Source organism: Hemitrygon akajei, chromosome 9, assembly GCF_048418815.1.
Source record: "Hemitrygon akajei chromosome 9, sHemAka1.3, whole genome shotgun sequence".
Classification (NCBI taxonomy): Eukaryota; Metazoa; Chordata; class Chondrichthyes; order Myliobatiformes; family Dasyatidae; genus Hemitrygon; species Hemitrygon akajei.
In genome coordinates, this window is record NC_133132.1 from 97,062,064 (window position 1) to 97,090,014 (window position 27,951).

General features: G+C 42.3%; 2 protein-coding genes across 4 annotated transcripts in view; one reads left to right on the plus strand and one right to left on the minus strand.

The window, feature by feature from the left end:
- Positions 1 to 7,857, minus strand: part of ppil4 (peptidylprolyl isomerase (cyclophilin)-like 4) — a 71,846-nt gene extending 63,989 nt beyond the window's left edge. Inside the window, exon 1 of the mRNA XM_073056572.1 lies at positions 7,764 to 7,857. Coding sequence (XP_072912673.1) covers positions 7,764 to 7,833 — 70 coding nt within the window. The 5' untranslated portion in view covers positions 7,834 to 7,857. The remainder of the gene's footprint in view (positions 1 to 7,763) is intronic.
- A 64-nt stretch (positions 7,858 to 7,921) lies between these two features.
- Positions 7,922 to 27,951, plus strand: part of LOC140733351 (katanin p60 ATPase-containing subunit A1-like) — a 49,271-nt gene continuing 29,241 nt past the window's right edge. For 2 of the 3 annotated variants that reach the window (XR_012100272.1, XM_073056574.1), the window contains exons 1-8: positions 7,922 to 8,045; positions 12,546 to 12,719; positions 14,287 to 14,444; positions 22,395 to 22,569; positions 23,339 to 23,457; positions 23,671 to 23,776; positions 25,913 to 26,071; positions 27,800 to 27,926. Coding sequence is in view for 2 of the 3 variants with exons in the window: in XM_073056574.1 (XP_072912675.1) it covers positions 12,552 to 12,719; positions 14,287 to 14,444; positions 22,395 to 22,569; positions 23,339 to 23,457; positions 23,671 to 23,776; positions 25,913 to 26,071; positions 27,800 to 27,926 (1,012 nt within the window). In the remaining variant the exon portion in view is untranslated. The remainder of the gene's footprint in view (positions 8,046 to 12,545; positions 12,720 to 14,286; positions 14,445 to 22,394; positions 22,570 to 23,338; positions 23,458 to 23,670; positions 23,777 to 25,912; positions 26,072 to 27,799; positions 27,927 to 27,951) is intronic. The other variant, XM_073056575.1, reaches the window with a different exon arrangement.

Here is a 27,951-nt window from a genome sequence, read left to right on the forward strand (position 1 = left end):
ATTGTCCTTACCCGAGACGTGCCGGATATCCGTTGTGTATTCAGAGATGTAGGACAGATGGCGCTGCTGGCGGGACGACCAGGGATCGGACACCTTCGTGAACATAAAGGTAAGCGGCTTGTGGTCCGTGAACGCGGTGAAGGGCCGACCTTCTAAGAAGTACCTGAAATGCCGGATTGCCAGGTATAGCGCCAACAATTCCCGGTCGAAAGCACTGTATTTGAGCTCGGGCGGTCGCAGGAGTTTGCTGAAAAACACCAGGGGTTGCCAGCGACCCGCGATGAGTTGCTCCAGCACCCCACCGACTGCCGTGTTAGATGCGTCCACTGTGAGGGCGGTAGGGACATCCATTCTGGGGTGCACTAGCATCGCGGCGTTTGCCAAGGCTTCTTTCGTTTTAATGAAAGCAGTGGCGGACTCCTCGTCCCAGGTAATGTCCTTGCCCAGACCCGACATCAGGGCGAACAGGGGGCGCATGATTCGGGCGAAGCGGTGGTAGAAATTTACCATACCCATGAATTCCTGAAGGCCTTTGATTATGGTGGGTCGGGGAAAATGGCAGACTGCTTCTACCTTAGCGGGCAGAGGGGTTGCCCCGTCTTTAGTAATCCTGTGGCCCAGGAAGTCGATGGTGTCGAGCCCGAACTGGCATTTGGCCGGGTTGATTGTATTCACTCAGTCGGGCGTAGAGTTGACGGAGGTGGGACAGATGCTCCTGATGACTGCTGCTAGCTATGAGGATGTCGTCCAAGTAGACGAAAGCGAAGTCCAGGTCGCGTCCCACCGCGTCCATTAACTGCTGGAACATCTGTGCGGCAGTCTTCAGGCCGAACGGCATGCGGAGGAACTCGAAAAGGCCGAACGGGGTGATGAGTGCCGTTTTGGGGACGTCGTCCGGATGCATCGGGATTTGATGGTATCCTCAGACGAGGTCTACCTTGGAGAAGATCCATGCGCCTTGCAGGTTTGCTGCAAAGTCCTGAATGTGCGGCACAGGGTAGCGGTCCAGTGTTGTAGCCTCGTTCAGCCTGTGGTAGTTGCCGCATGGTCTCCAGCCCCCTGTCGCTTTGGGCACCATGTGCAGGGGGGAGGCTCATGGGCTGTCGGACCGCCGTATGATCCCCAATTCCTCCATCCTCTTGAACTCCTCCTTCGCCAGACGGAGCTTGTCCGGGGGAAGACTTCGAGCACGGGCGTGGAGGGGTGGTCCCTGGGTCGGGATGTGGTGCTGTACGCCGTGTCGGGGCATGGCTGCTGTGAACTGCGGTGCCAGAACCGATGGGAAATCCGCCAGGACCCTGGTGAAGTCGTTGTCGGACAGCGTGATGGAGTCGGGGTGTGGGGCTGGCAACTGGGCTTCACCCAGGGAGAACGTCTGAAAGGTCTCGGCGTGGACCAGTCTCTGCCTTGGCAGGTCGACCAGCAGTCTGTGAGACCGCAAAAACTCTGCACCCAGAAACGGTTGGGCTACGGCGGCCAGTGTGAAGTCCCACGTGAACCGGCTGGAGCCGAACTGTAGCTGCACCGTACGGGTGCCGTAGGTCCTCACTGTGCTGCCGTTCACGGCCCTCAGGGTGAGACCCGGTGCCCTGTTGCGGGTATCGTAACTCGTCGGAGGTAAGACGCTGATCTCGGCACTGGTGTCGACCAAAAACGGCGTCCCGACCTCTTGTCCCACACATACAGGAGGTTATCCTGATGGCCAGCTGCCGTAGCCATCAGCGGCGGCTGGCCCTGGCATTTCCCGGGAACTTGCAGGGCGGGCGACAGCGGCGGGCTTCTGCGCCCCACCACTGGTGGTAGAAGCACCATTGTTCGTTTGCTGCTGGGAGCGTGGCCTGGTGATCTGTGCGACGGACGCCCCACTCACCTTCTTGGCGTTCCACAGCAAGTCCACCCGGGCTGCCACCTTCCGGGGGTCGCTGAAATCCACGTCGGACAGCAGCAGGCGTATGTCCTCGGGCAGCTGCTCCAGGAATGCCTGCTCAAACATGAGGCAGGGCTTGTGTCCTCCGGCCAGAGACAACATCTCATTCATTAAAGCCGATGAAGGTCTGTCCCCCAAACCATCCAGGTGCAGTAAACGGGGAGCCCACTCGCACCGTGAGAGTCCGAAAGTCCTTATGAGTAGGGCTTTGAATTCCGTGTATTTGCCGTCCGCCGGGGAAGACTGTATGAACTCCTCAACCTGGGCCGCTGTTTCCTGGTCAAGGGAGCTCACCACGTAGTAGTAAGGTGTGTTCTCTGAGGTTATCTGCCGAACGTGGAATTGGGCTTCTGCTTGCTGGAACCATAGGTGAGGTCACAGCGTCCAGAAGCTTGGCAGTTTCAACGAAACCGCATGAACAGATGCGGCATCGTTCATCTCCAGTTCAAATATCATTTGGGCCATCGGGGTCACCAATTGTAGCGGTGTGCTACACGCAGCGCTGAAATAACGACACGGAGTCGGTAAACTGCAGTTAAAAAAGATTTTATTCGAACTTCGTGGCCTCGCTTTAAAGCCTCCCTGATCCCCCCCTCTCCGGGCGCGGATGCTGTAGGGGGCACGTATTCACAGTCCCGCGCGGGCTTTTCCCTTTGTTGGTGAAGCAGACCTGGTGCCCTTTTGGGACTAACCTTTATGCCGGCGCGCTGGCTATTTGTGAGCCGGTTCGAGTGCGCTAGGAAGTGGGTCGCCACATTACCACCTCATCCTGAATGACAAGCCACTGAATCTTCTTGACTAGCCTCCCATGCGGGAACCCATCTAATGCGTTACTAAAATCCATGTAGACAATGTCCACTGCCTTGCCCTCACCTATTTTCCTGGTAATTTCCTCAAAAAACTCTAAATTTGGTTAAGTATGACCTACCACACATGAAGCCACACTGACTATCCTTAATCAGCCCACATCATTCTAAATACTTATATATCAAGTTTCTCAGAATACCTTCCACTAAGTTTCCCACAGTTGAAGTCAGAACTACCTGCCTTTAATTTCCTCAATTAAAATCACAGAATCATTGAAATCTACAGCACATTACAGGCCCTTCAGCCCACAATGTTGCGCTGATCATGCCACCTACTCTAGAAACTGCCTAGAATTACCCCACCACATAACCCTCTATTTTTCTAAGCAAGAGTCTCTCAAAAGACCCTATTGTATCCGCCTCTACCACTTTCACAGGCTGTGCATTCCTCACACCTACCACTCTGTGTGAAAAACTTACCTCTGACACCCCCCTTGTACCTACTTTCAAGCATCTTAAAACTGTGCCCCCTTGTGTTAGCCATTTCAGCCCTGGCTATCCACACGATCAATTCCTCTTATCATCTTCTACACCTCTATCAGGTCACCTCTCATCCTCCGTCACTCCAAGGAGAAAAGGCCAAGTTCACTCAGCCTATTCTCATAAGGCATGCTCTCCAATCCAGGCAACATCCTTGTAAATCTCCTCTGCACTCTCACTATAGTATGCACATACTTCCTGTAGTGAGGTGACCAAAACTGAACACAATACTCCAAGTGGGATCTATCTAAAGTCTTATTTCGCTTTACTACCTCACAGCTCTTAAACTCAATCCCATGGTTGATGAAGGCCATCGCACCATATGCCTTAACAACACTGTCAACGTGCACAGCAGCTCTGAGTGTCCTACGGACTTGGACCACAAGATCTCACTGATCCTCCACACTGCTAAGAGTCTTACCATTAATATTATATTCTGTCTTTAAATCTGACCTACCAAATTAACCAAATTTATCTGGGTTGAACTCCATCTGCCCGTTCTCAGCCCAGTTCTGTATCCTATTGGTGTCCTGCTGTAATTTCTGACAACCCTCCAAACTATCCACAACACCCCCAACTTTTGTGTCATCGGCAAACTTACTAACCCACCCTTCTACTTCCTCATCCAGGTCATTTATAAAAATCAGAAAGAGGAGGGGTCCCAGAACAGATCCCTGAGGAATACCACTGGCCGCCATTCTCCTTGCAGAATACAAACCATCTACAACCATCCTTTGCCTTCTGTGGGCAAGCCAATTCTGGATCCACAAAGCAAGGTCTCCTTGGATCCCATGCCTCATTACTTTCTGAATGAGCCTTGCATGGGGAACCTTATCAAATGCCTTACTGAAAGCCATATACACTACATCCACTGCACTACCTTCATCAATGTGTTTTATTACCTCCTCAAAGAATTCAATTAGGCTCGTAAAGCATGACCTGCTCTTAACAAAGCCATGCTGACTATTCCTAATCAGATTCTGTCTCTTCAAATGCTCATAAGTCCTGCCTCTCAGGATCTTCTCTTAACAACTTGCCCACCACTGAAGTAAGACTCACTGGTCTATAACTTCCTGGGTTATCTCTACTACCTTTCTTGAACAAGAAACCTTCCAAACCTCTGGTACTTCTCCCGTCCCTACTGATGATGTGAAGATCATCACCAGAAGCTCAGCAATCTCCTCCCTCGCTTCCCACAGTAGTCTGGGTATATTTCGCTCAGTCCTGGCAACTCATCCAATTTAATACCTTTCAGCAGCTCCAGTACATTCTGTTTCTTAATGTCTATAGATTCAAGTATTTCAGTCTGTTGCAAGTCATCCCCACAATTGCAAACGTCCTTTTCACTAGTGAATAATGAAGCAAAGGTTTATGTTTAGAGCCTCTCTTTAAAAAAAAACAGAACAACATTGGCTATCCTCCAATCCTCTGGTACCTCTTCTGTCACTAAGAATGTTCACAAGACATTACTTCTTACAAAGCGAAACCCAAAAGCAACAATGCTTCACTACCAGATGAACTCATTACCTTCTATGTCTGCTTTAAAAGGGAGAATATAACTACAGCTGTGAAAATCCCTGCTGCACCTGAGGACCCTGTGATCTCTGTCTCAGAGGCTGATGTTAGGCTGCCTTTAGAGAGTGAACCCTCACAAGGCAGAAGGTCCCGATGGAGTATTTGGTATGGCTCTGAAAACCTGTGCCAACCAACTGGCGGAAGTATTTAAGGATATTTTCAATCTCTCACTGCTACAAGCAAAAGTTCCCACTTGCTTCAAAAGGGCAACAATTATACCAGTGCTTAAGAAGAATAATGTGGGCTGCCTTAATGACTATCGCCCGGTAGCACTCACATCGACAGTGATGAAATGCTTTGAGAGGATGGTCATGACAAAACTGAACTCCTGTCTCAGCAAGGACCTGGACCCTTGTAATTTGCCTATCGCCACAAGAGGTCAACAGCAGATGCAATCTCAATGGCACCTGGACAACACAAATACCTACATCAGGATGGTGTTCATCGACTACAGTTCAGCATTTAATACCATCATTCCCACAATCCTGATTGAGAAGTTGCAGAACCTGGGCCTCTGCACTCCCTCTGCGATTGGATCCTCGACTTCCTAACCGGAAGACCACAACCTGTGCGGATTGGTGATAACGTCTCCTCCTCGCTAACAATCAACACTGGTGCACTTCAGGGGTGTGTGCTTAGCCTACTGCTCAACTCTCTCTATACCCATGACTGTGTGGCTAGGCATAGCTCAAATACCATCTATAAATTTGCTGACAATACAACCATTGTTGGTAGAATCTCAGGTGTTGACGAGAGGGCGTACAGGAGTGAGATATGCCAACTGGTGGAATGGTGTCACAGCAACAACTTGGCACTCAATGTCAGTAAGATGAAAGAGCTGATTGTGGACTTCAGGAAGGGTAAGGAGGAGGAACACATACCAATCCTCAGCCTCACAGAAGGATCAGAAGTGGAGAGAGTGAGCAATTTCAAGTTCCTGGGTGTCAAGATCTCTGAGGATCTAACCTGGTCCCAACATATTGATGCAGTTATAAAGGCGGCAGGACAGTGACTATACTTCATTGGGAGTTTGAAGAGATTTGGTATGCCAACAGATACACTCAATAACTTCTATAGGTGTACCGTGGAGAGCATTCTGATAGGCTGCATCACTGTCTGGTATGAGGGTGCTACTGCACAAGACCAAAAGAAGCTGCAGAGGGTTGTAAACTTAGTCGGCTCCATCTTGGGTACTAGCCTACAAAGTACCCAAGACATCTTCAAGAATGTGTCTCTCAGAAAGGCAGTGTCCATTATCAAGGACCTCCAGCACCCAGGGCATGCCCTTTTCTCACTGTTACCATCAGGTAGGAAGTACAGAAGCCTGAAGGCTCACATTCAGCATCTCAGTAACAGCTTCTTCCCCTCTGCCATCTGATTCCTAAATGGACATTGAACCCTTGAACACTACCTCACTTTTTTAAATATAGTTTTTCAATTTTTGCACAATTTTAATCTATTCAATATACATACACTGTAATTGATTTATTTATTATTATATTTTTTCTCTTCTATATTATGTATGGCATTGAACTGCTGCTGCTAAGTTAACAAATTTCATGACACATGCCGGTGATAGTAAACACAAAGTACACTGCAGATGCTGGGGTCAGGCAGCATCCACGGAAACAAGCAGTCAATGTTTCCATGGATACACCCAATCTGCTAAGTTCCTCCAGCTTGTTGTCGTACGTGTTCTGGTGATAGTAAACCTGATTCTGAACAGACTAGGTCAACTATGGCTTCCTTTGTGCTAGTTACCCACATTTGGCCCATGACTCTCCAAGACCCTACCTTCCACTTAACAATCCAAGTCCCTTTTAAATATTGCAATTATACCCACCTCAACCACTACTTCATCTGGCAGCTCATTTCAGATACTCACTACCTTCAATGTAAATAAATCGCATCTCAGGTCTCTTTAAAGTATCTCCTTTATTTGTGCCCTCTAGTTTTGGACTCCCCAGCTATTCAGGATAGACCAAGACCATCCCCTCACGATTTTATAAACTTCTGTGAAGTGATCATTCTCTTGCAATCCAGGGAATAAAGATCCAGCAATCTGCCCCTCTAACTCAGTCACTCCAGTCCAGCAGTATTCTTGTATGTCTTATGCACCTTCTCCAGCTTGATAATGTCTTCCTATAACAGGGGAGCAGAACTGTACACAATACTCCAAAATAAAACCTCACCTACAACTCTCATATAACCGCACTGTTATGTCCCTCTTTCTAATCTCGATGCACGGACTGATGAAGGCCAGCATGCTAAACGTCTTTTCAAATAAAATGCCATAATTGCCAGGAATATGTTAGGCAAGCCAAAGACTTGTTTCAGATGGACATCAGAATTCAGTGATCTTAATTATTTCAATCTTCAAAATGCTACCTGGCCTGCTGAATATTAATTTTCAAACTTGTAGAACAACATACTGAATTTCTATCTCCAATAACCTGATCAACATTTACCTCTTCAAAAGAAGTTTAATGTAAAATTTATTATCAGAGTACATGCATGTCACCATATACAACACTGAGATTATTTTTCCTGCGGGCATACTTAGCAAGTGTATAGAACAGTAACTGTAAACGGATCAATGAACAATCAACTGTGCAAATAAATATAAATAAATAACGATAAGTAACCAATGATTGTCTGGTCTTAGTGTTCACGATATCTCATTATGTGTAAATAGATTGATGTTATATCGCCTTGTTACAATACTAGCCACACTTTGGTCCCTTCTACATTGCCCCGGGTTCGTGCAAAATCGCAAAAGAAGTGCAAGCTATTCCTTAATAGACATCCGAGAAAAATCCCGCTACTTCACAGAAACGATTAGAAACTTTGTAGATATACTTAATCGTCTACGATGTTGAAAAGGACTTGCAGCTCCTTCTATCGATTATACTAACCCCGAGGCCGCTCCTCCGTGTACAAATCAATCACAAGATCTCCGAGCGTAGTTTCCAGTAGCACCGCCATTTTGTTGTCAGCCCGATGCAAAATGGCCGCCAGGTGTGTTGTGTCGCGTGACGTCACCTGACGTCGAATGAGAATGCGCGGGCCTCGGGGACGTGTTTCTTGTGCGCGCTCCCGTCGAGTGCTTGAGCGCTGGGTTTGAGAAACTTTCCGCTGAGCTGGAGAGGCCTTAGCGAGGTGGAAACCGCCGACGGGTGTCCTGAAAGGTACTCAAGGTATTATGTGGGACCTAGTTCGGGTCCTTTTGCGTCGCCGTTTCGTTACGAACAAACGATATTGCTTGTTTGCCCCCCCCCCCCGGTTTAGGCCTCGACAAAGTCACCCAACTGTCATTGGCGACTTTGTGAAACTACGCTGTGTTTCATTGCAACGCTCTGCTGCACTTCAGAGAGCTAAGCGGAATCGCTCATAGATTGGAGAGAAAGTATCGGTAAATTAGTTGAATAAACTGGAGAAATTGGTGTTGGACTCTGCCGACTCACGTACAGAACGACTCGCTCCTCAGTTCCTTGTTTCTCTGTTTTTTTTTGCTGCAGAACTTTTTGGGTCTGTTAGAAAACCTTTCTCGATCTCGTCAAATAACCTGTCTCTCACTGCATGTTCTACAGTGACATTTTTTTAACTTCATAGAACACGGTTGTTGAAGGTCAACTTAACCAAAAAATGTATCAGAAATCTGACAAAAAACAAGATACTGGGAATAATCGTCCACATAACATTTCTTAAATTTCAAAAATAAATTTTCATCATAAAATGTTTTAAAAAAGTGAACGTAGTGTCATTCAGACTTACATTCTTCGTGTTATCGGGGCTATGCATTGGTAGTGTTACAACATTTAAAATACAAGGCACGATGGGACTCGTGGCTTCCTTGTTCTATAAGAACGTTAAATGTTCAAGAGCCTTTTAAGTAGGACTTAGCCCTTCACTGTGTAGTAGCAGCAGAACCTTAGACTATAGACCTACCCTGCAAAGCTTTTGTACTGGTTTTATCGGACTTCAGCACATCCCTTTACTTGTACCCTGCTGCTTGGGATGTGCCAGGTGACAGAATCGCGTCGTGAAATATGTTACCTTTCCACCAGCACTACAATGCAATACGTGATAATATAGAAAAAAAACTGAATTACTGTGAATATATAATAGCTTAAGTAAGTAGTGCAAAAACAGATTTTATAAAGTAGTGAGTTCAGTCTCCATTCAGAAATCAGATGGCAGAAGGGAAGACGCTGTTCCTGAATTGTTCAGTGTATGCCTTCAGGCTTCTGTACCTCCTTCCTGATGGTAACAATGAGAAGAGGGCATGTCTTGTGTGGTGGGGTCCTTAATGATGGGCATGGTCTTTTTGAGACATAAACACAAAGTGCACTGCAGATGCTGCTGGTCAAAGCAACGTGCACAACAGGCTGGAGGAACTCAGCAGGTGGGGCAGCATCCGTGGAAATAAGCAGTCAACGTTTTGGGCAGAGACCCTTCATCAGGACTGAAGAGGGAGGGGGCAGGGGCCCTATAAAGAAGGGGAGGGTGGGAAGGAGAAGGCTGGTAGATGCCAGGTGAAAAACCAATAAGAGGAAAGATCAAGGGGTGGGGGAGGGGAAGCAAGGAGGGGATAGGCAGGAAAGGTGAAGAAGGAATGTAAGGGGAAAGCACTATGTGTAGTAGAAGAAGGCAGAATCAGGAAAGAGGTGATAGGCAGCTGGAGGAGGAGGCAGAGTGAAACTGGGATGGGGAAGGGAGAGGGAGGGAAATTGCTCACACTCCACATCTGATCCCTCTATGAGGATTGGTTCAAAATCAGCACTGTGGTCTTACTAACGTTGAGTGCAAGGTTATTGCTGCAAAACCACACAACTAGCTGGTATATCTTGCTCCTGTGCACCCTTTCATCACCATCTGAGATTCTGCAAGCAATGGTTATATCATCAACAAATTTATAGATGGTATCTGAGCTATCCCTAGCCATACAGTCATTGGTATATAGAGAGTAGAGTAGTGGGCAAGGCACACATCGCTGAGTTGCACCGGTGTTGTTTGTCAGCAAGGTGGAGATGCTATTTCTGATCTGCACAGATTGTGGTATTCCGGTTAGGAAGTTGAAGATCCAGTTGCAGAGGGAGGTGCAGAGGCCGAGGTTCTGTAGCTTTTCAATTAGGACTGACTGTAGGAATGTTGGTGTTGAACACTGAGCTGCAGTCAATAAACAGCATCCTGACATAGGTGTTTGTATTGTCCAGATGATCCAAGGCCTTGTGGAGAGCCAATAAGATCACGTCCACCATAGAAAGAAACATTATGTGCTTAAATTCAAGGACCTTTGCCTCATCTGCTTGGATAATTATTTACTGGGATGCGGTGCTTAGTAGGCCCTTCCAACCCTTCGAGCCTCACCACCTAGCAGCTCCCGATTAAACCCTAGCCTAATCACAGGACAATTTACAATAACCAATTAGCCTACCAACCTTCAATAGGAAGCTGGAGCACCAGGAGGAAACCCACGCAGTCACAGAGAATGTACAAACTCCTTACAGGCAGCGGCAGGAATTGAACCTGCGAATTGTTGGTACTGTAAAGCATTGTGCTAACTTCAATCTTGTGAGGTCCACAAGATTTAATATTGCAATTAACAAATTTCAGATGACCACATTTTTTTCTATCAATAAATCTTTGTTTCAGCTTGTTTTCGTTTTTGTCTCCACCTGCTGGTTTTTAACATAACTAACTTTACCAACGTGGGTCTGCAGCCCATCACAGATATTCCCTCCATGATCACACCTGCAGCTTTCTATTCTATTTATTTACTACTCTCAACCTCAACAATCTTGATGTAAGCAGGAGGATGTGTACCATGCCCCCTCTTTTCCTTCTCTCTTCCCCCCCAACCTTCCTGAAGTCAATGATCAGCTCTTGTTTAGTTGACTGAAGTCAGTGACCAATTGTTTGTTTTTCTTGATTTTGAGATGATAGGGTCTTTTCAGAACATGGACTTTCAAAGCCCAGCATGACCTTTAGACAGTAAAACACTTAATCCAGCATGTACTGGGCTTTGGTGCTAGACTAGCAAATCTTCAAGACTTGGATATTATTCCATACTAATACCTCAAAATACTTTTAAGTCACTTGTTTAATGTTACAAAGTAGAATAGTAAATTTTCTGGTGTATGTACTAAATATAAAGGGAGCACATGAATCAAAACCCTAGTAGATTTCAAAGGGTCATGGGAAATAACAAGGTCATCTTAAAAGAACTGTGACTCCAGTATGAAAAGAGAGTTTGGGAACTGGGGCCTCAGTCTGTGACAGGGAGAGTGGAAACTGGAGACCTTGCTGAGTGAAATGGAGTGTGGGAATTGGGAGCCCAGTGTGTAAAACGGAGCATGGAAGCTAGGATCTTGATGCATGTAAGGGAGAGTGAGGGACCTTGTTGTGGGAAAGGGAGGGCAAGAAACAACACTTGGTAACTCTGTCGTTGAACTATTGGGATTTCTGTCTAATTGGATTGCTGGCCAGCAAAGTTTTCCTGTACATATTTTAAGGGTTATAGCAAGAATTAAGTACTTGATGCCTTTTGGTAGGCAACTTTCAGGTGTCTAATTACTCTTTGCTTGTAAAATTCTCTTACTGATGGAAAATAACCATCTTACAAATTATTTGACCTCCGTCAATCTGATTCTTCCCTTTTGAATTAGTTGAAGGCTTTCAAGTTGGTTCTGTATGTACACATTCAGCTAATGTGTTTAATTGTGCCTGCACAGCAGAACATTATGGTCCCATTTGTTTCTAAATTCACACTACTTTCTGAAAACCAGCTTATCCTGAGTTGCCCACTGGATTTTTTTAAGCAATTTACCAATTTAAATGGGTAAAAAATATATTTAATCATGTTAATGAAGGAAACATTGGAAAGAAACCAGAGAAAAAATACAATTATTATAATATTTCATGTACAAGCGGTAAATAATTAGAACAAAACAACAGTGGAAAATTAAAAAGGAAACAATTGTTAAAGGAAAACTTGTATGATATGTGATGTCAAAATGAGATTTCAAAACTTTGCTACATTTCACTTAAGTAAATTTGAAAATTGCTGGGTTATAAAGCTCCACGAGTAGAGTTGAGAAACCAAGAGCACCAAAAGAACTTCTTAGTAATCTCATGAGATCATTGTCCACTTAACTCAGTGAAGATTGCTTGGGAATTCTAAGTTATAGTTTACTGGTCTAGTTCAAGATTTAAGATTATTTATTGTCATTCTTCAGTACACAAGTGTAAAGGAGAACAAAATGATTACTCCATATCTGATGCAGCATAAAAAATAAGCATGAAGAACACAATAAAAAGTACAATAAATATAAAAGCAATCCTACAAAACACAATGTACAAGTAACAGTTCAATACATAGACTGATTGTATGTAAAGTGATGTTTGGTGACGTATATGTAGTGGTGGTGTGGGTTAATGGGTGGAGGTGCTGGTCACCCTGACAGCTTGGGGAAGTAACTATTTTTGAGCTTAGTGGTCCTGGTATGGATAATCTTGGAGTGTGATGTAGATTCAGATCAGATAAAAAAAAGACGACTGAAAAAAAGAATCTACTTAATGGATTTTAAACCTAGTGAAGATTTTGCAAGGGAAAATATTCAATATACTTGTCTATATTCTGTATTTTCAGAAGTTGTGCTTCCTGATGGTTAAAAAAATTGTTATATATCTTTTAGACTGCAATGAAAATGAGTCTTCTTGAAATCAGTGAAAACGTGAAGTTGGGCAGGGAGTTTGCCTTATTGGGGAATTATGATTCTTCATTGGTATACTATCAAGGGGTGATTGAACAGATTCAGAAATATTTATCCTCTGTCAGAGATCCTACATACAAACAGAAATGGAATCAGGTAAGAAAAAACTTCTTTCATGGCTTTATCACTGTTGGATTGCTGGTACACTGTAGTATATGTAACTAACAGTTCAAATTGTTTCCATGTATTGCATGCATCCCATTTGGAAGCTATTTTTATTTTACAGGAGTAATGTATGACTTGTTGCATGACAGATGAATGTTTAAGATTGCTTAGAAAGTTTAAGATTATCAGGGAGCTAACAGAGAGAGGCGTAGTTCACAATAAACATTAATGAGAGACCTAAAGGCTTAAGTTTATTTATGCTGTATTCTGTAGGAATATCATGGATCATTAGTCTTCTATAGATATGATAAGCACTAATTAGTAATGGCAATTGCCAGGGCATGTCTGTAAATAAACCCTGTCATTGATCAGATAACAGTTGTGTGTTGCTTAATGCAGACAAAAGCAACTTAATGTAATTGGTTCTTCAAACTAACCACAATATTTATAAAAACACAACTGAAGTTGCAATGAATAAAGTCCTGTTCTTCAGTGTGTATGGATTTCAAGTTACATATATAGTAAACAGTGAATGTACTATTCTCATGAAGCATTCTAGGATATTTGGCTAAATGTACAGGGAATATTACAAGCCATATTGAGACAGATGAGACCAATCCTCTTGCCTTCTTCCCGTACTTTTGACAACCTTACTAATGGATAATCTATCAACCTCTGTTTTAAATATACTCAATGACTTGGTCTCCACAGCCATTTGTGGCAATGAATTTCACAGATTCGCTAAAAATGTGAAAAAATAAACTGACATTTATTGCAACTGGAACAAAAAGAAATCGCAGGTGCAAAAATTCCAAAACAAAGTCAGAACACTGGAATCATTCAGCAGGTGCAGCAGCATCAGTGGATGCTTCAGGTTAAAGAACCTTCATCAGAACTATAAAGTGTATTTTAAGTTGCAGAGGGGAGGAATGGCAAGAACATAGTAATGTCTGATTAGGTACAGACTAAAGTCAAGATAACAATTAGGGACACAAAATAAACAAATTGAAGAATTGATAGAAAAAAAGGAACGAACGTTCTGAAATTGTTAACTTAATTACTCAGTCTGTTGCGTTTAATAGGATTATCTTCAAAATGCAGTTGTCCTCATGTTTGTAATGTATTACAATTTTTGTTACAGCATGGAAGTTAACGTAAGAAATAGAAGCAGGAGTTGGCCATTTGGCCCCTGCTCCATTATTCAAAAAATTTTTAGATAAGTTTTTACCACAGCTCACCTTTCTTGCATTAACACCATATTTCTTAAATCCCTTATATCTAAAAGTTAATGGCAATGAGGAAGGTAAAGTGATTTTGTGTATTCTGGTTCCATCGACATAAATTCTGAAACTCAACCTCCTTTTGTATGTGCAAAATCTTGACTTTGCCCTGTGTTTTGTCGCAGTCCTCAGGATGTTCCTAACCATTTAATATTTGGTGATTGAATATTCAAATTACAACAGCAAGTGTTTTGCAATTAGTAAACATGATACTTCGCCAGTAGGTTTTTTAATGTCAATTCAAGCTCCATAACTGGCACCTTTTTATTTTTTCGTAGATATGGCAAGAGATAAGTGAAGAATGTCAGCATGTCAAAGAGATTGTGGCAACATTGGATGGATTTAAACATAACAGTTCTCCTTTGCAAGCTATGCGGCATGAAGGGCCAGCAAATGATTTGGAAGTCTGGTCATTGCCTGTACCAGTAGAGCGCAAGTAAGTAACTTTACCTTAGATTTTTCTGACCAAGAGTCCTCATCCTGAAACTTCGATTCTGTTTCTCTTTCCACAGATGCTGCTTGACCTGCTGACTCTTTAAAATTTAAAAAAAAAACAGAAAATACTGTAGATTCCCAGCATCTGCAGTTTTTAGGCTGAAATCTACTGATTAGAAGAAATATTTTATGGGCTGCAAACTATGCATTGAAATAATAATTGTTTTGTTTTAAAGTAAAAAAGTACCAAATTTTGGGAACAGGGAAGGAAAAAACTAAGATCCAGTTTTTGTGTGTGGATGTGAAGTTAAGACTTTAGGTTTAAAAAAGAACCTAGAATAAATGTTAGCTAACCTGCTGGTGGTATAGTGGCATCTGCAACGAACTTTGAGGCAAGTGGTCCTGGATTCGAATCCGGCCAGCACCTTGAGCTAGCAACTCAGCCTTGTTAAATAACAGGCAAATGCTAAAGAAACAGCAAGTTTGCCACCAAATGCACTACAAGGTGTTGAAAGAAACAACAAACAACGTTAGCTGGACATTATATATTAAGAATGTTGGTCAGAACTTCCCTAAATACCTACCAGAGATGGCAACTTTGACCTTTATTTACAATTAAAAATCAGTGTTGAGTGAAAAGTACCTTCTGAAAGTTATAGCTCTGGCCAGTCACTTGTGAATGAAAGGCTTCTAGAAATTAACTGTGGTGCTAGATTACATAACAACCAGACACAATACCTGGTAACAAGGTTCAGCAAGTGATAGCTCATCAGCATATTCCACCAGAATCTACAACTTCTGGTGGAAGTTCATAATTTTCCTCTTTCTCCTCAAGAGTGACTTGCTTCTGGTCTAGTTTTGTGGTTCTGGTGTGGCTGATGTCAAAACCGATACAAGAAGAGAGAAATCTGACTGCTACCTGTCACCCTGCTATCAGTCATTGGGAAAACCACCTGCAAAGTCCTTTTTCACTGCTACTTCAGGAATCGGTGTGGATTATATCCTTGGTGCACATTGAAGACCACATAGAGACGTACATGTGATCTTCACTGCACACTGACTCCATTTCAAATGCATGTAGCAACACCAATGACTGCACTTGGACTTCTTTCAACTTTATTAAAGCCTTTGACTTCTTCAGACAGCGGAGACAGTGGAGCAATTTCAAATTAATCTCCATCTTGCATTTGCACTATGATGGCATGCAAGCTAGGATCGTAGTTAATGGGTCTGCTGTAGGCTGAATCTCAGGAAAACTATCACACAAAACTGTTCATTACATAACTTTTCTTGCTACAATTTGATATTCAACATTCAAGGAGTACAAAAGTATTTAGAACATAGAACAGTACAGCTCAAGAACAGACCCTTTGGCCCACAATGTTGTGTCAAACCAATTAAGTTAGTAAGCAAATCTCTTCTGCCTACACAATGTCTATTTCCTTCCAAATTCCTCTCATGCATACATCAATCTAAACGTTTCTTAAAAGTCGCTAACGTTTCTATCTCTAACACCACCCTTGGCAGCACATTCCAGGCACCCAACACTTTGTATTTAAAAAAAACTTGCCCTCACATCTCCTTTGAAATTACCCCCTCTCACCTTAAATGCATGCCCCCGGTATTAGAAATTTCAACCCTCGGAAAAATATATTGTCTGTCTACTGTACCTGTGCTTCTCATAATCTTATAAACTTCTACCAGATCTCCCCTCAGTCTCTGCTGCTCCAGAGTAAACAACCCCAGGTTTGTCCAACTTCTTGTCATAGCACATGCTCTCTAATCCAGGCACCATTCTGGTAAATCTCTTCTGCACCTTTTACAGAGCCTCAACATCCTTCATATAATGATGCAACCAGAACTGTATGCAGTACTCCAGATGTAGCCTAACTAGAGTTTTATAAAGCTGCAACATAACTTCCTAATTTTAGAACACACTGTCTTAGCTAATAAAGGCAAGCATGCCATACAGTACTGTGCGAAAGTCATATGCACGTATATATAGCTAATGTGTCTAAGACTTCTGCATAGTAGTGTAGTAATTCCATGTATTGCACTGTACTACTGCTGCAAAGAAAAACAAACTTTGAGACATGTGACTGATAAAGCTAATTCTGAAATAGGTCTCTGTTGTGGAGTGAGCGTAGGAAGGGGACAGGGAGAGGGGAATCGTCTTTGAGAGAAGCACCAGAGAGACATTCTGTAATCAAATCAAGTTTAATTGTCATTCAAGCCATACGTAGATACAGCTGAATGAGACAGCGTTCCTCTGGGGCCAAGGTGCAAAGCATTCAAAAGTAGCAAGCAAACATTTGAAAAAAAGTGAGTAACAAATTTAAAGAAGCATATTCACTCAAAAAAAACATATGTAGTCCAAGACCTTGAGCCACGATGTCCAGCAATCAACAGTACAGACACCTGGCAGTCCAGCCTGTCATTTCATTGCTTGAACACAGGAGGGCAGCACCAATGGGTGAGGCTAGCCTGCAGCTGAGCTCAACCACACTGTAGCACTTCTGAGTTGCTCACCTGGTCTGCAGCAGCAGGCAAGACCAAGGCTTGTGGCCTAGTCCTCACTACAGCTGAGGCTACACAGCTCCCATATGGAATGCCCTTCCACCAGGCAAGGGTAACAGCCCTGCAGCAACTTAAGTTATCACTGTCCAACAGACAGCGATCCATAAGTCAATTGTTTGGAATCAAACGACCTTGCCTGTTGTCTCAGGAGCCACTTTCAAAGAGCTATGAACTTGGACCCCAAGATCCCTCTGCTCATCAACACCATTAAGCGTCTTTGCATTGTCCTTGAACAGTGTACTGTCTCTTTACATTTGATCTAGCAAGATGCAACACTTCACAATTGGTCGGGTTTAACTCCATCTGCCATTTCTCTGCCCATATCTGGAACTGATCCATATCCTGTTGCATTCTTTGCCCATCTTCTACACTGTCCACAACATCATCAATCTTTGTGTCATCTGCAAACTTACTAACCAACCCATCTACATTTTCATCCAAGTCATTTATATACATCATGAACAGCAGAGGTCACTGCAGAACACCATTAATGACAGACCTCCAGCTAGAATGAGTCCATACAACCCTCTGATTCTGGGCAACCCATTTGTGAATCCAAAACATCAAATTCACCATGGACCCATGCATCTTAATCGTCTGGATGAGCCTCCCATGAGGGACCTTGTCAAACGCCTTACTGAAATCCATATAAACAACACCCACAGCTCTGCCTTCATCAATCACCCTTGACACCATGTCAAAAAATTCAATCAAGTTAGTAAGACACGCCTTACCCCGCACAAAGTCATGCTGGCCCTTCCTAAGTAGGCCATGGTTTTCCAAATGCTCATAACTCTTAATGCTAAGAATTCTCTTCAGTAACTTTCCTACTACTGACAGACTCACTGGTCTATGTGAGGGCCTCTGTCAGTCAGACTTGATCATAGATATTGCATTCTAGCTGTCTACATATGCCAGCCTGGGCAGTATGATATGGAGAGCAAGCTGCCCTTCTCCATGTATCTGATGAACCCAAAGGAACAGCAGAGACCAATACAATTTGGTGCCAGCAGCATCACAGGAGTTGCCAGTCAACATCAAACTACTGCCTTATGGACTCCATCTCCAGATTTTTCCCTCGGGGTTTACTCCCAAAGCCTTCCCCATAAGTAGGTATGGCTGCAAGGCAGCGGAGGTTTCAGATCAGAGTTTTCCTTCTAGATGAGCTGCCAACCACAGCTAATGAACCCCATTTGCCCAAAGTGACTGGTTTTAAGGTGCCAGTAACCTGCCTTTGCCCCTTCAGTCAGTAGAAACTGTTCTGCCAGGCTTAGTAGCAAAGCCACATGTGAAGGCCAGAAGCTGGACTTAGTTGTCAGAGGCTATTTGAGGCATTTAATAGGTAGTGGGAGCTTGTCCCCATTACCACCCCTCGTTATAACAACCTTGAGGAACCCAGTCTATAGTTGCCAGGATTACCCCGGTTCCCTTCTTTCATAATGGAACAACATTAGCTGCTTGCTAGTCCTCCAGGATCTCACCTGTGGCTAGAGTGTACATGAAAATTTTGGTCAAGGTCCTAGTAATCACTTTTGCTTTTCTCAATAATTTAAATATATCCCATCAGATCTTGGGGACTTAGCCACGTAAATGCTCTTTAAGAGACCCAACAATACATCCACTTTTGCCTTGAAATGCCCTAACGTATCAATACTCCCAGCACTGATCTCCCTGTGCTCCTCGTCCTTCTTAGTTAAACACTGTTGCAAAGTACTCATTAAGGACCTCACCCACATCCTCTGCATCCAAACATATGTTCCTCCCCTTATCCTTAAATGGTCCTACCCTCTCCCTAGTTATCCTCTTGCTCTTCATGTATGTGTAGTAAGCCTTGGCAGTCTCTTTTATCCTACTTGCCAAGGACTTTTCATGACCCATCCTGGCTTTTCTTAATTTTCTTCTTGAGCTCTTTTCTGATTTCTTTATAATCTTCAGGGGCTCTGTTTGATTTTAACTTCAGGCTTTACATACTTTTCCTTTTTCCTCTTGACTAAATTCATCACCTTTCTGTACATCCAAGGTTCTCTTACCTTGCCATCCTTGTCCTTCCTTCTGACTAGAGCATACCTGTGCTATACTCTGCAGTTTGGCTTTAAACACCCTCCACATATCAGATGTGAATTCTAAAAAATAGCTGTTCCCAATGAATTCTCTCTAGCTCCTACCTAATGCTCTCGTAACTTGCTCTGCTCTAAGTTAATACTCTCCCACAAGGTCCATACTTATCCTTATCAAGGAGTTGTGGTCACTATTCCCTAACTGTTCACCCACTGGAAGGTTGGTCACCTGGCCAGGCTCATTACCCAACAACAGGTCCAGTATATCCCCTCTTCTTGTTGGACAATCTAAGAAGCCCTCCTGGAATCACCTTAAAAAAAAACTCTGCCCCATCTAACACAAAGCAATCAAAGTCTCTCTACCCAATATCTTGTTAGCAAATGTACAGCCACTGGAAAAGAAGCTTGAGGACCAAAGAGCAAAATTACTGTATCAGAAGGAAATGAGGAATTGCTGCATTCTGTGTTTGGCTCACTCCAAACACGCTGGATTCGGGGATCAGACCCAAGAGCTTCTCAATACACAAGATGGATCGAACTGCTGATTCGGAGAAGGGAAGTGCTTGGGTCTATTTCATGATAAACTCTTTGGTGCTCAGACGCAGCGGTCTTGGTCTTGTCACACTGCTGTTCCCCTGACCTGGAATATCTAATGATTAAGTGCCAACTGTTCTACTTATCGAGAGTTCTCCTCTGCAATCCTGAATACAGTTTGCATACTGCCAAAAGCCGATATTAACCAGGCACTCGAGGTATTGAATGCTGCCATCCCCAAGCAAGAAACTGCCCACCCTGGCACACTTCAAGTCATGGTTGGTGACTTATGACTGTGAGGCTAACCATAGCTCCAATGGTATATTTAAGTTTGCTGACGACACCAGAGTTGTTGGTAGAATCAAAGATGGTGATGAATCGGCATATAGGAGGGAGAATGAAAATCTGGCTGAGTGGTGCCACAACAGCAACCTCTCATTCAATGTCAGTACACCAAGGAACTGATTATTGACTTCAGAGGAGGAAACCGGAGGTCCATGAGCCGGTCCACATTGAGGCATCAGAGGTGGAGAGGATCAGCACTTTTAAGTTCCTCATTTCAGAAGATCTGTCCTCAGCCCAACACGTAAGTGCAATTACAAAGAAAGCATAGCCATACATTGGAAATTTGCAAAGATTCAGCATGACGTCTAAAACTGACAAACTTCTGTAGATGTGTGATGGAGTTTATTGACAGGTTACATCATGGCTTGGTATGGAAACACCAATGTCCTTGAATTGAAAATCATACAAAAAGTAGTGGATGCGGTCCAGTCCATCGCAGGAAAAGCCTTCCCACCACTGAACACATCCACACAGAGCACTGTCGCAGGAAAGCGGCATCCATCATCAAGGGTCCCCATCACCCAGGCCATGCTCTCTTCTACTGCTATCAGGAAGAAGGTACAGGAACCTCAGGACCCACACCACTAGATTCAGGAACAGTTATTACCCTTCATCATCAGGCTCTTAAACCAAAAGGATAAATTTATATTATTTTTTTATTTGTACGGTTTATTGTCCTTTGCGCATCGGTTATTTGTCCATCCTGTTGGGTACAGTCTTTCATTGATCCTGTTGTGTTTCTGGGATTTACTGTGTGTTCTGCAAGAAAACTAATCTCAGGGCTGTTTATTATGACATGTGTTACTTTGTTAATAAATTCACTTTAAATTTTGAACTTTTAAGTCTCTTGTACTCAGAAGGTCCCAGTTTATATTGGGAAAGTTGAAGTCCCCAGTGACAACAACGCTGTTGTTTTTACACCTTTCCTTAATCTTCATGCATATCTGTTCCTCAATGTCCTTGTGGCTATTGAAGGGTCTGTAGTACGATTTCATCAGAGTAATTGCACCTTTCCTATTTTTAAGTTCTACCCATACAGATCCATTATGTACCCTGTGAGTGCAGCTGCAATATTGTTTCTGATTCAAATTCAAATTCCACCCCCCCCCATCTTTAATCTCCCTCTCTATCTTTTCTAAAACAGTGAACCCCTGGGACATTAAGCACCCAACCCTGTCCCCCTCTCAACCAAGTCTCTGTACTGGCCACAACATCATAGTTCCATGTACAGGTCTGTGCTCTAAATTCATAACCTTTACCCAAAATACTCCTAGCATTAAAATATACATCGAACTATTCATCCCATTGTATCTATTACTTTCCTCCTGTCTGTTTTCACTGACCCTTCCTGTCCATCCCTCCACTTTCTGACATGGTGCTCTAGCAAATTGTTCTGACCCCCTGCCCAAGTAGCACTAGCAAACCTCCAGAATATTGGTTCCTCTTCAGATTAGGTGCAACCCGACCCTTTTGTACAGGTCATCCCTGCCCCAGAAAAAGTTCCATTTACCCAAAAACCTGAAACCCTACTCACAGTACTAGTTTCTCAGTCATTCATCTGTATTATCACTCTGTTCCTGCCCTGACTAGCACATGGCACTGGGAGTAAACCAGAGATTTCTGCCTTAGAGGTCCTACTCTTCAGCCTCTTTCCTGACTCCCTACACTCACTGTGCAGGCCTCTTCCCCCTTTCTACCCATGTCATTAGTCCACCACAATCTCTGGCTGCTTACCCTCCCTCTCAAGAATCTTTTGCAGCCATTCTGAGACATCCTGAGCCTCATCAACTGGAGGCAACACACATTCCTGGTATCTTTTTCACAACCACAGGATCTCCTGTATTTCCCCCATCTATCAAGACACCTATCACTATCACTGTGCCTGATTTTACTCTTCCCTGCTGAGCCTCAGAATTGGCCACAGTCCTAATGGCCTGGCTGCTGCGGCTGCTGCTGCTGCTGCTGCTGCTGTGGCCTGATAGGTCATCCCTCCAGCAGTATCCAAAGGGGTATACTTGTTGCTGAGGGGAATGGCCACAGTGGAACCCTGCACTGACTGCTTCCTCCCTACTGCTATCTGAAGCCTGCACTCTGGGTGTGACCGCCTCAGTAAGAGTTTCATCTATGAGGTTTTCAGCCTCCCAGATGGTCCTGAGTAGCTTCATTTCCTTGACCTTGTCAGGAGCTGAAATTGGATGCACTTCCCTCAGATCTAGTCATCAGGGAGACTGTTAGGTACCCTGCAGTCTCACATCTTATAGGAAGATGTAAGATTTGAAATATAAGTTTGAGGTTAAGGTAATTGGAAACCTCATTTGAAATAAGGCAATTGGGACAAAGAACTAACTGGCAACTTTTATGACTGAAGTTTATAGATCCTGAAAGGTAAGAAAGGCTGACTTAACTAACCAAATTGACTTGTATTCCACTGAACACAGACCATCACCACACCCAAGGAAAAGACAGTCCACTCCATGTAATGACCATAGAGCTCCTCAGAAAGACCGCCTAGGTGCTCCAGTTAAAGGTTCTACCCGTTCGGTAAACCGAATAGGAAACAGTGAGAAAGTGAAAGCAAGCAAAGGAAAGGAAAAGAAGGGGAAGGATGACAAAGTAAGTTTTCATAACAGGAAACTGAAAAAGTAGTCCAATATCAGAATTAAATAATTGAATTATAATATCTAAACAAAGTATTTAATATTTTCTCTCATTAGAATATCTGTTGATTCAATAATAATTGTGGTAACTGGTGTGAATATTTCTTTTGCCTTCCCACTGTTTTTAGTGGAGAGTTTGGTTTTGCCGTCTGTTTCACAGTGGGTAATAATGACTTCTGGGAAAATAAATATTACCATGACTTGAAAGCAAAACAATTTCACTACACGTGCTTTATTTTTCAAAAGCCATCTATCCCACTACACATTTTTATTTGCACAATGCATGCTGTGTTTGATGTGGTGTAGTAAATTCTACTACAGTTTGGAATTTCTCTGAAATGCTATGCAGATTACCTGACTAAAACTAGCATTTGAATTGTGTAAGACCAGGCAAGCAAATTTGTCAGAAATTATCAAGTGGAGAAAAACTTTTGTTCTGCTTAGGAACTCGTAGAATTACTTCCCTCCTCCTAAATGAGTTAGGGTTTGAGTCCAAAAATTCTGATTTAGCAGTAAGTGCCATCAAATGAGTTAAGCTGTGATTCATCTTTTGCCACTTCCTGGTGGGTGTATACATGGCTTTATTTACTGAAAATTAAAATTCTGTACTTATACATATGTGACTTTTGTATCACTTTAGATACTAATCAATTAGATGTTTATTTTGGTGACTTAAGAATTTATGAATTTAAAAGAAAATCATATTTTAATCTGTATCTTAATAGGTAAAACAGACTGATGTCTCTGAAAGTGAACCCAAAAAATTTGATGGCTCTGGAAATGACCGGGATTTAGTGGAAGCTTTAGAGAGAGATATAATATCACAAAACCCAAATGTTCGATGGTAAGTAAAATTATTGATGTCTATAGCTATTGAAATCTAATAGTTTTTTACACTGATTCTGATTTGAAATAGTAAGCTAAGACATTTTCTGAAAGAGCAATTAAATCTTTTCATTTGATATTTTGTGACTATTTTGTTTTTTTAGTCCTAAAAGTAAGAATGGCATGAATGTAAATTATGTCAACAAGTAACACAGCTCAAGTTATTTTTCAGGGATGATATAGCAGATCTGGCAGTAGCAAAAAAATTGCTGGAAGAAGCAGTAGTTCTGCCTATGTGGATGCCCGATTTCTTTAAAGGAATCAGACGACCGTGGAAAGTAAGATAATATTTAAAATATCTTGATAAAAGACTATAAAGTAAAATCTTCTAGGTGTATTATTACACAGAGCATAGAATGTTGTAGGCCCCTCGGCCCACGATATGCCAACTTTAAGATCAATCTGACCCTTTACTTCCACATTGTCCTCCTTTTCCCTTTCATCCATGTGCTTATCTAAGTGTATCTTAAATGTCCCTATTGTATCTGCCTTTATCACCATTCATAGCAATGTGTTTCATGCACCTACCACTCTGGGGGGAGAAAAAAACTAGTTCTGACATCCCTCTCTATACTTTCCTCCACCTTAAAATTATGCTGCTCATATTAGCCATTTCTGCTACATGAAAAAGTCTCTGGCTCAATACGCATTCTCCATGTATACTATGGAGTGATAAAATACCACAAGGGATTTTGAACTTCATTCATTCACTGGGTTCTATGGAGTTATCACCATGTATCATCTCCACTTTAGTTTCTTAACAGGCAAATATTTTGTCTCATAAAGGTAATAAAGTTGAAATTTTCATTAAGGCAGTCTTAAAGTTAGATTTATTTTAACTTTTATTCTATGCACTTATTCCTAGTATTATCTCTTTTTCTCAAATAGATTGTTAAATTAATCTTCATAAAAGCTATCTATACAAAATTAATAAACACAATATGTAGCATTACAAATGAATTTCACAGAATTGGCATGCACTCAGTGGACACTTTATTCAGTATAGGAGATACCTCCTATAACCTTATAAAGTGGCCACAGAGTGTATGTTCGTGTTTTTCTGCTGCTGTAGCCTATCCACTTCAGGGTTCAATGTCTTGTGCATTCAGAGATGCTCTTCTGCACACTACTCATTGTAACATGGTTATTTGATTTTCTGTCTCCTTCTTGTCAGCTTGAATCAATCTGGCCATTTGCTTCTGTCCTCTCTAATTAACAAAGCATTTATGCCACAGAACTGCCATTCGCTGGATTTTTTTTGTTTACCACATCATTCTCTGTAAATTCTAGAGACTTGTTTATTAAAATCCCAGGAGAGCAACAATCTTTGAGATACTCAAACCACCCCATCTTGCACCAACAATCATTCCATGGTCAAAGTCATTTAGATCACATTTCTTCTCCATTGTGATGTTTGGTCTCAACGACAATTGAATCTCTTGACCATATCTGCATGCTTTTATGCATTGAGTTGCTACCACATGATTGGCTGATTAGAGATTTGCATTATGAGCTAATAAAGTGACCACTGAGTGTAGCTTACAACAAATGTTAAGAAAACTGATGGTGTTCTTAATAATAAATTTGCAATGATTTATAAACCGAGTCATTCTTGATCCAGACCACTCTTGTGCCTGCACCTGTTCTCAACCCCTTCCGCTCCCACCAGTGCTTCTCCCATGGTCACACATTTGTTGTCCCATAGACCACATCAATCTCCAGCCAGCACTGAAGCCAAATGGTCCATAAACAACAACTAGCAAATAGTTCCTCAGTCCTTACCCCAGAACACCCTAATGATCTTTGACAGGTCACTTCTTCGAGGTCCATTTAATTTATTAGAAACATTTCCAATGATCAGAAGTACAGTGGGTCAGCATGGACCTTATGGAATGTAAGCTCTGTGCTGTATGAGAAATGTTTAAGAACAGCAGAAAGAGATTTTTAAAAATCTGTCTGCTTGAAAAGTTGTTTCATGCTTAATCTTTACTCTGTTACATTTTTTTCCTAATTCCATCTGGTTTTTCTATCTATCTACTTCTCCAGTGGTGGTTTTAATTGTTGGCAGCTTCAGCAGGAATCAGAAGTACCGTAGTTTATCGGTAAATTAAGGTATAAACTTACCATGCCACATTTACCTGTCGGGATCATATCAGCTCAATTTGTTTAATTGTTTTGCTGTTAAAGCTTCTGAATTTGCAGTTTCATTACTGGAGCTGATCTCTTTTGTAATAAGGACCGTTGTCCTTGATTAATTTTGCAACAGGATACAAATATAAAGTTGACTTTCAGCAAAGCTTTTTTATGTTTTTGTATTGCACTACAGTTGGAAAAGAGGTGGAATGTGAATTAATATAAGTGATCATTGGCACTACTATAAACATGTTGTTTGAGAATATACTTATGATTCACAGGGAGTTCTGATGGTTGGTCCACCAGGAACTGGGAAAACAATGTTGGCTAAAGCAGTTGCAACTGAATGCGGAACAACATTTTTCAATATTTCTTCTTCAACGCTTACTTCCAAGTATAGGGGAGAGTCTGAGAAACTAGTCCGCCTTCTGTTTGAAATGGTAGGTATAGAGCAATAATAGGTGGTTGCCTGAAATACCTTGAAATAAGTAACTCATAAGCCAATGAGAGGTTAAAATAACTCTCCTCCTTGCCCTGCCATTCCTCAGTGACCAGTTGATAAAGCAAAATACAGTTTTGGCTATAATCTGTTGGTGTACAAAATGCTTACACTCAATTGTCATAAATGAAGTGCATTATAAAAAGTGTGGAGGTAAGAGTTTAGTGAGAGTGGAATTCTCTAGCAAGAAGTGGAAGAGTGACTCTTCAGAAGAAATTTAATATTTAGAGTATAGTATTAGAATTTTAATGCTGTTGTAAGAGCTTGTACATTCTCCCTGTGACCTCATGGATTTCTTCCGGGTGATTTGGTTTCCTCCGCTGTTGAAAGGTGTACCACTTTGTAGGTTACTTGGCCGTTGTAAATTGTCCTGTGATTAGGTTCAGATTAAATTGGGGGAATGCTGAGCGACATGGCTAGAAGGGCCTACTCCACACTGTATCTCAATAAATAAGTTAGTTAGTTTGAAAGTTAAGTTAACTGCCCTGACAGTTTACGTTAGAAATTAAATCATTGATCTGAAAGTGACCAATATTGTACAGAGTAAGGAGAATTAAGTGACGTTGAGCTGGGTTCCAGAGAAACTAAACACATCTAGTAGATACAGTAGACTTGTTCATGAAGCTGGAGATAAAGGCAGTCTGAAAGACAGCCAGGCCTTACACAAGTTGTCTTGGAATGCAATAGGGGTGGGGAACACAGAAGCATAATATGCGAGTTTAAAGAATTGAATTATTAGAGGGATTTGTAAACAGGATCAAGAGTCTACATGGTTCCACTTGGTGTTCTGATTAGGAAATCTTGAGTAACTTGAATGATTTTATGGAGGATAATCCATTGCCCATTGAGTGTGAACACCGGTGGGGTGGGAAGTAAGTTCAATGGGAACTTTGGTGTTGAGCTGAAGCTGAGGTAAGTAGAACTATCAACAAGTGTCAAAATGAGATACAAATTAGCATACTGCTGTTTGTGAAGGAATTCATGCTATACCTGCACAAAGACCCTTTAGGCTGCATCTGGAATATTGTGAATAGTTCTGATGCCACAACGTAGAAGAATATATTGGGCTTCTGTTGGTTCAGTGTAGATTTAGGAAAGTGGTCAAACTCCAAGAAGCAATTGCTGGAGTAATTGTTCAAGCTAAACTTGTAGCCCCTGGCATTTAGAGACAGGTGATTTGATGATAGTTCTTAAGATTTTAAGGGGAATTGAGAGAGAAACAATTTCTGTTGAGGAATTTTGGAATTGGGAACATCGTCTGAAAGTTTACAAGTGGTTAAGAAACTCGTCTCTGCACAGAGGATTTTAGTAATTTGGAACCCTTCATTGTATTGTTGCCAGTCCGAACTGACTGGAGTCTGCAAGTGAGGCAGTCAAGGATCCAACTGCACAAGGAGGTATTGGGCCCAGTGTTATGAAGGTTATTGCGTGAGCATAGTTGAGAGACCATTGGATAATTCTAGAGAGATCAGGGACATGAGGATGATAGGTAGGTTTGACATTATCTTACTGGCTTTTATTATTCTTGAAAATTCTGTTGTCTTTCAAAATAACTAAGGTTACTCAATTGCTAATGAAGATATCAGAAAGGTTGTCATAAAATTGTTGGAAATGATGCTGAGACATCACCTGACAATACCTGATAGTTCCTGTTTTTTTTGTTTTTGAGGCCAGATTTTATGCCCCAACAACCATTTTTATTGATGAAATTGACTCCATTTGCAGTCGTAGAGGTACTGCTGAGGAGCATGAAGCTAGCAGGAGAGTGAAAGCAGAGCTCCTCGTTCAGATGGATGGTAAGATTTATTTTTCTTTCCTCTG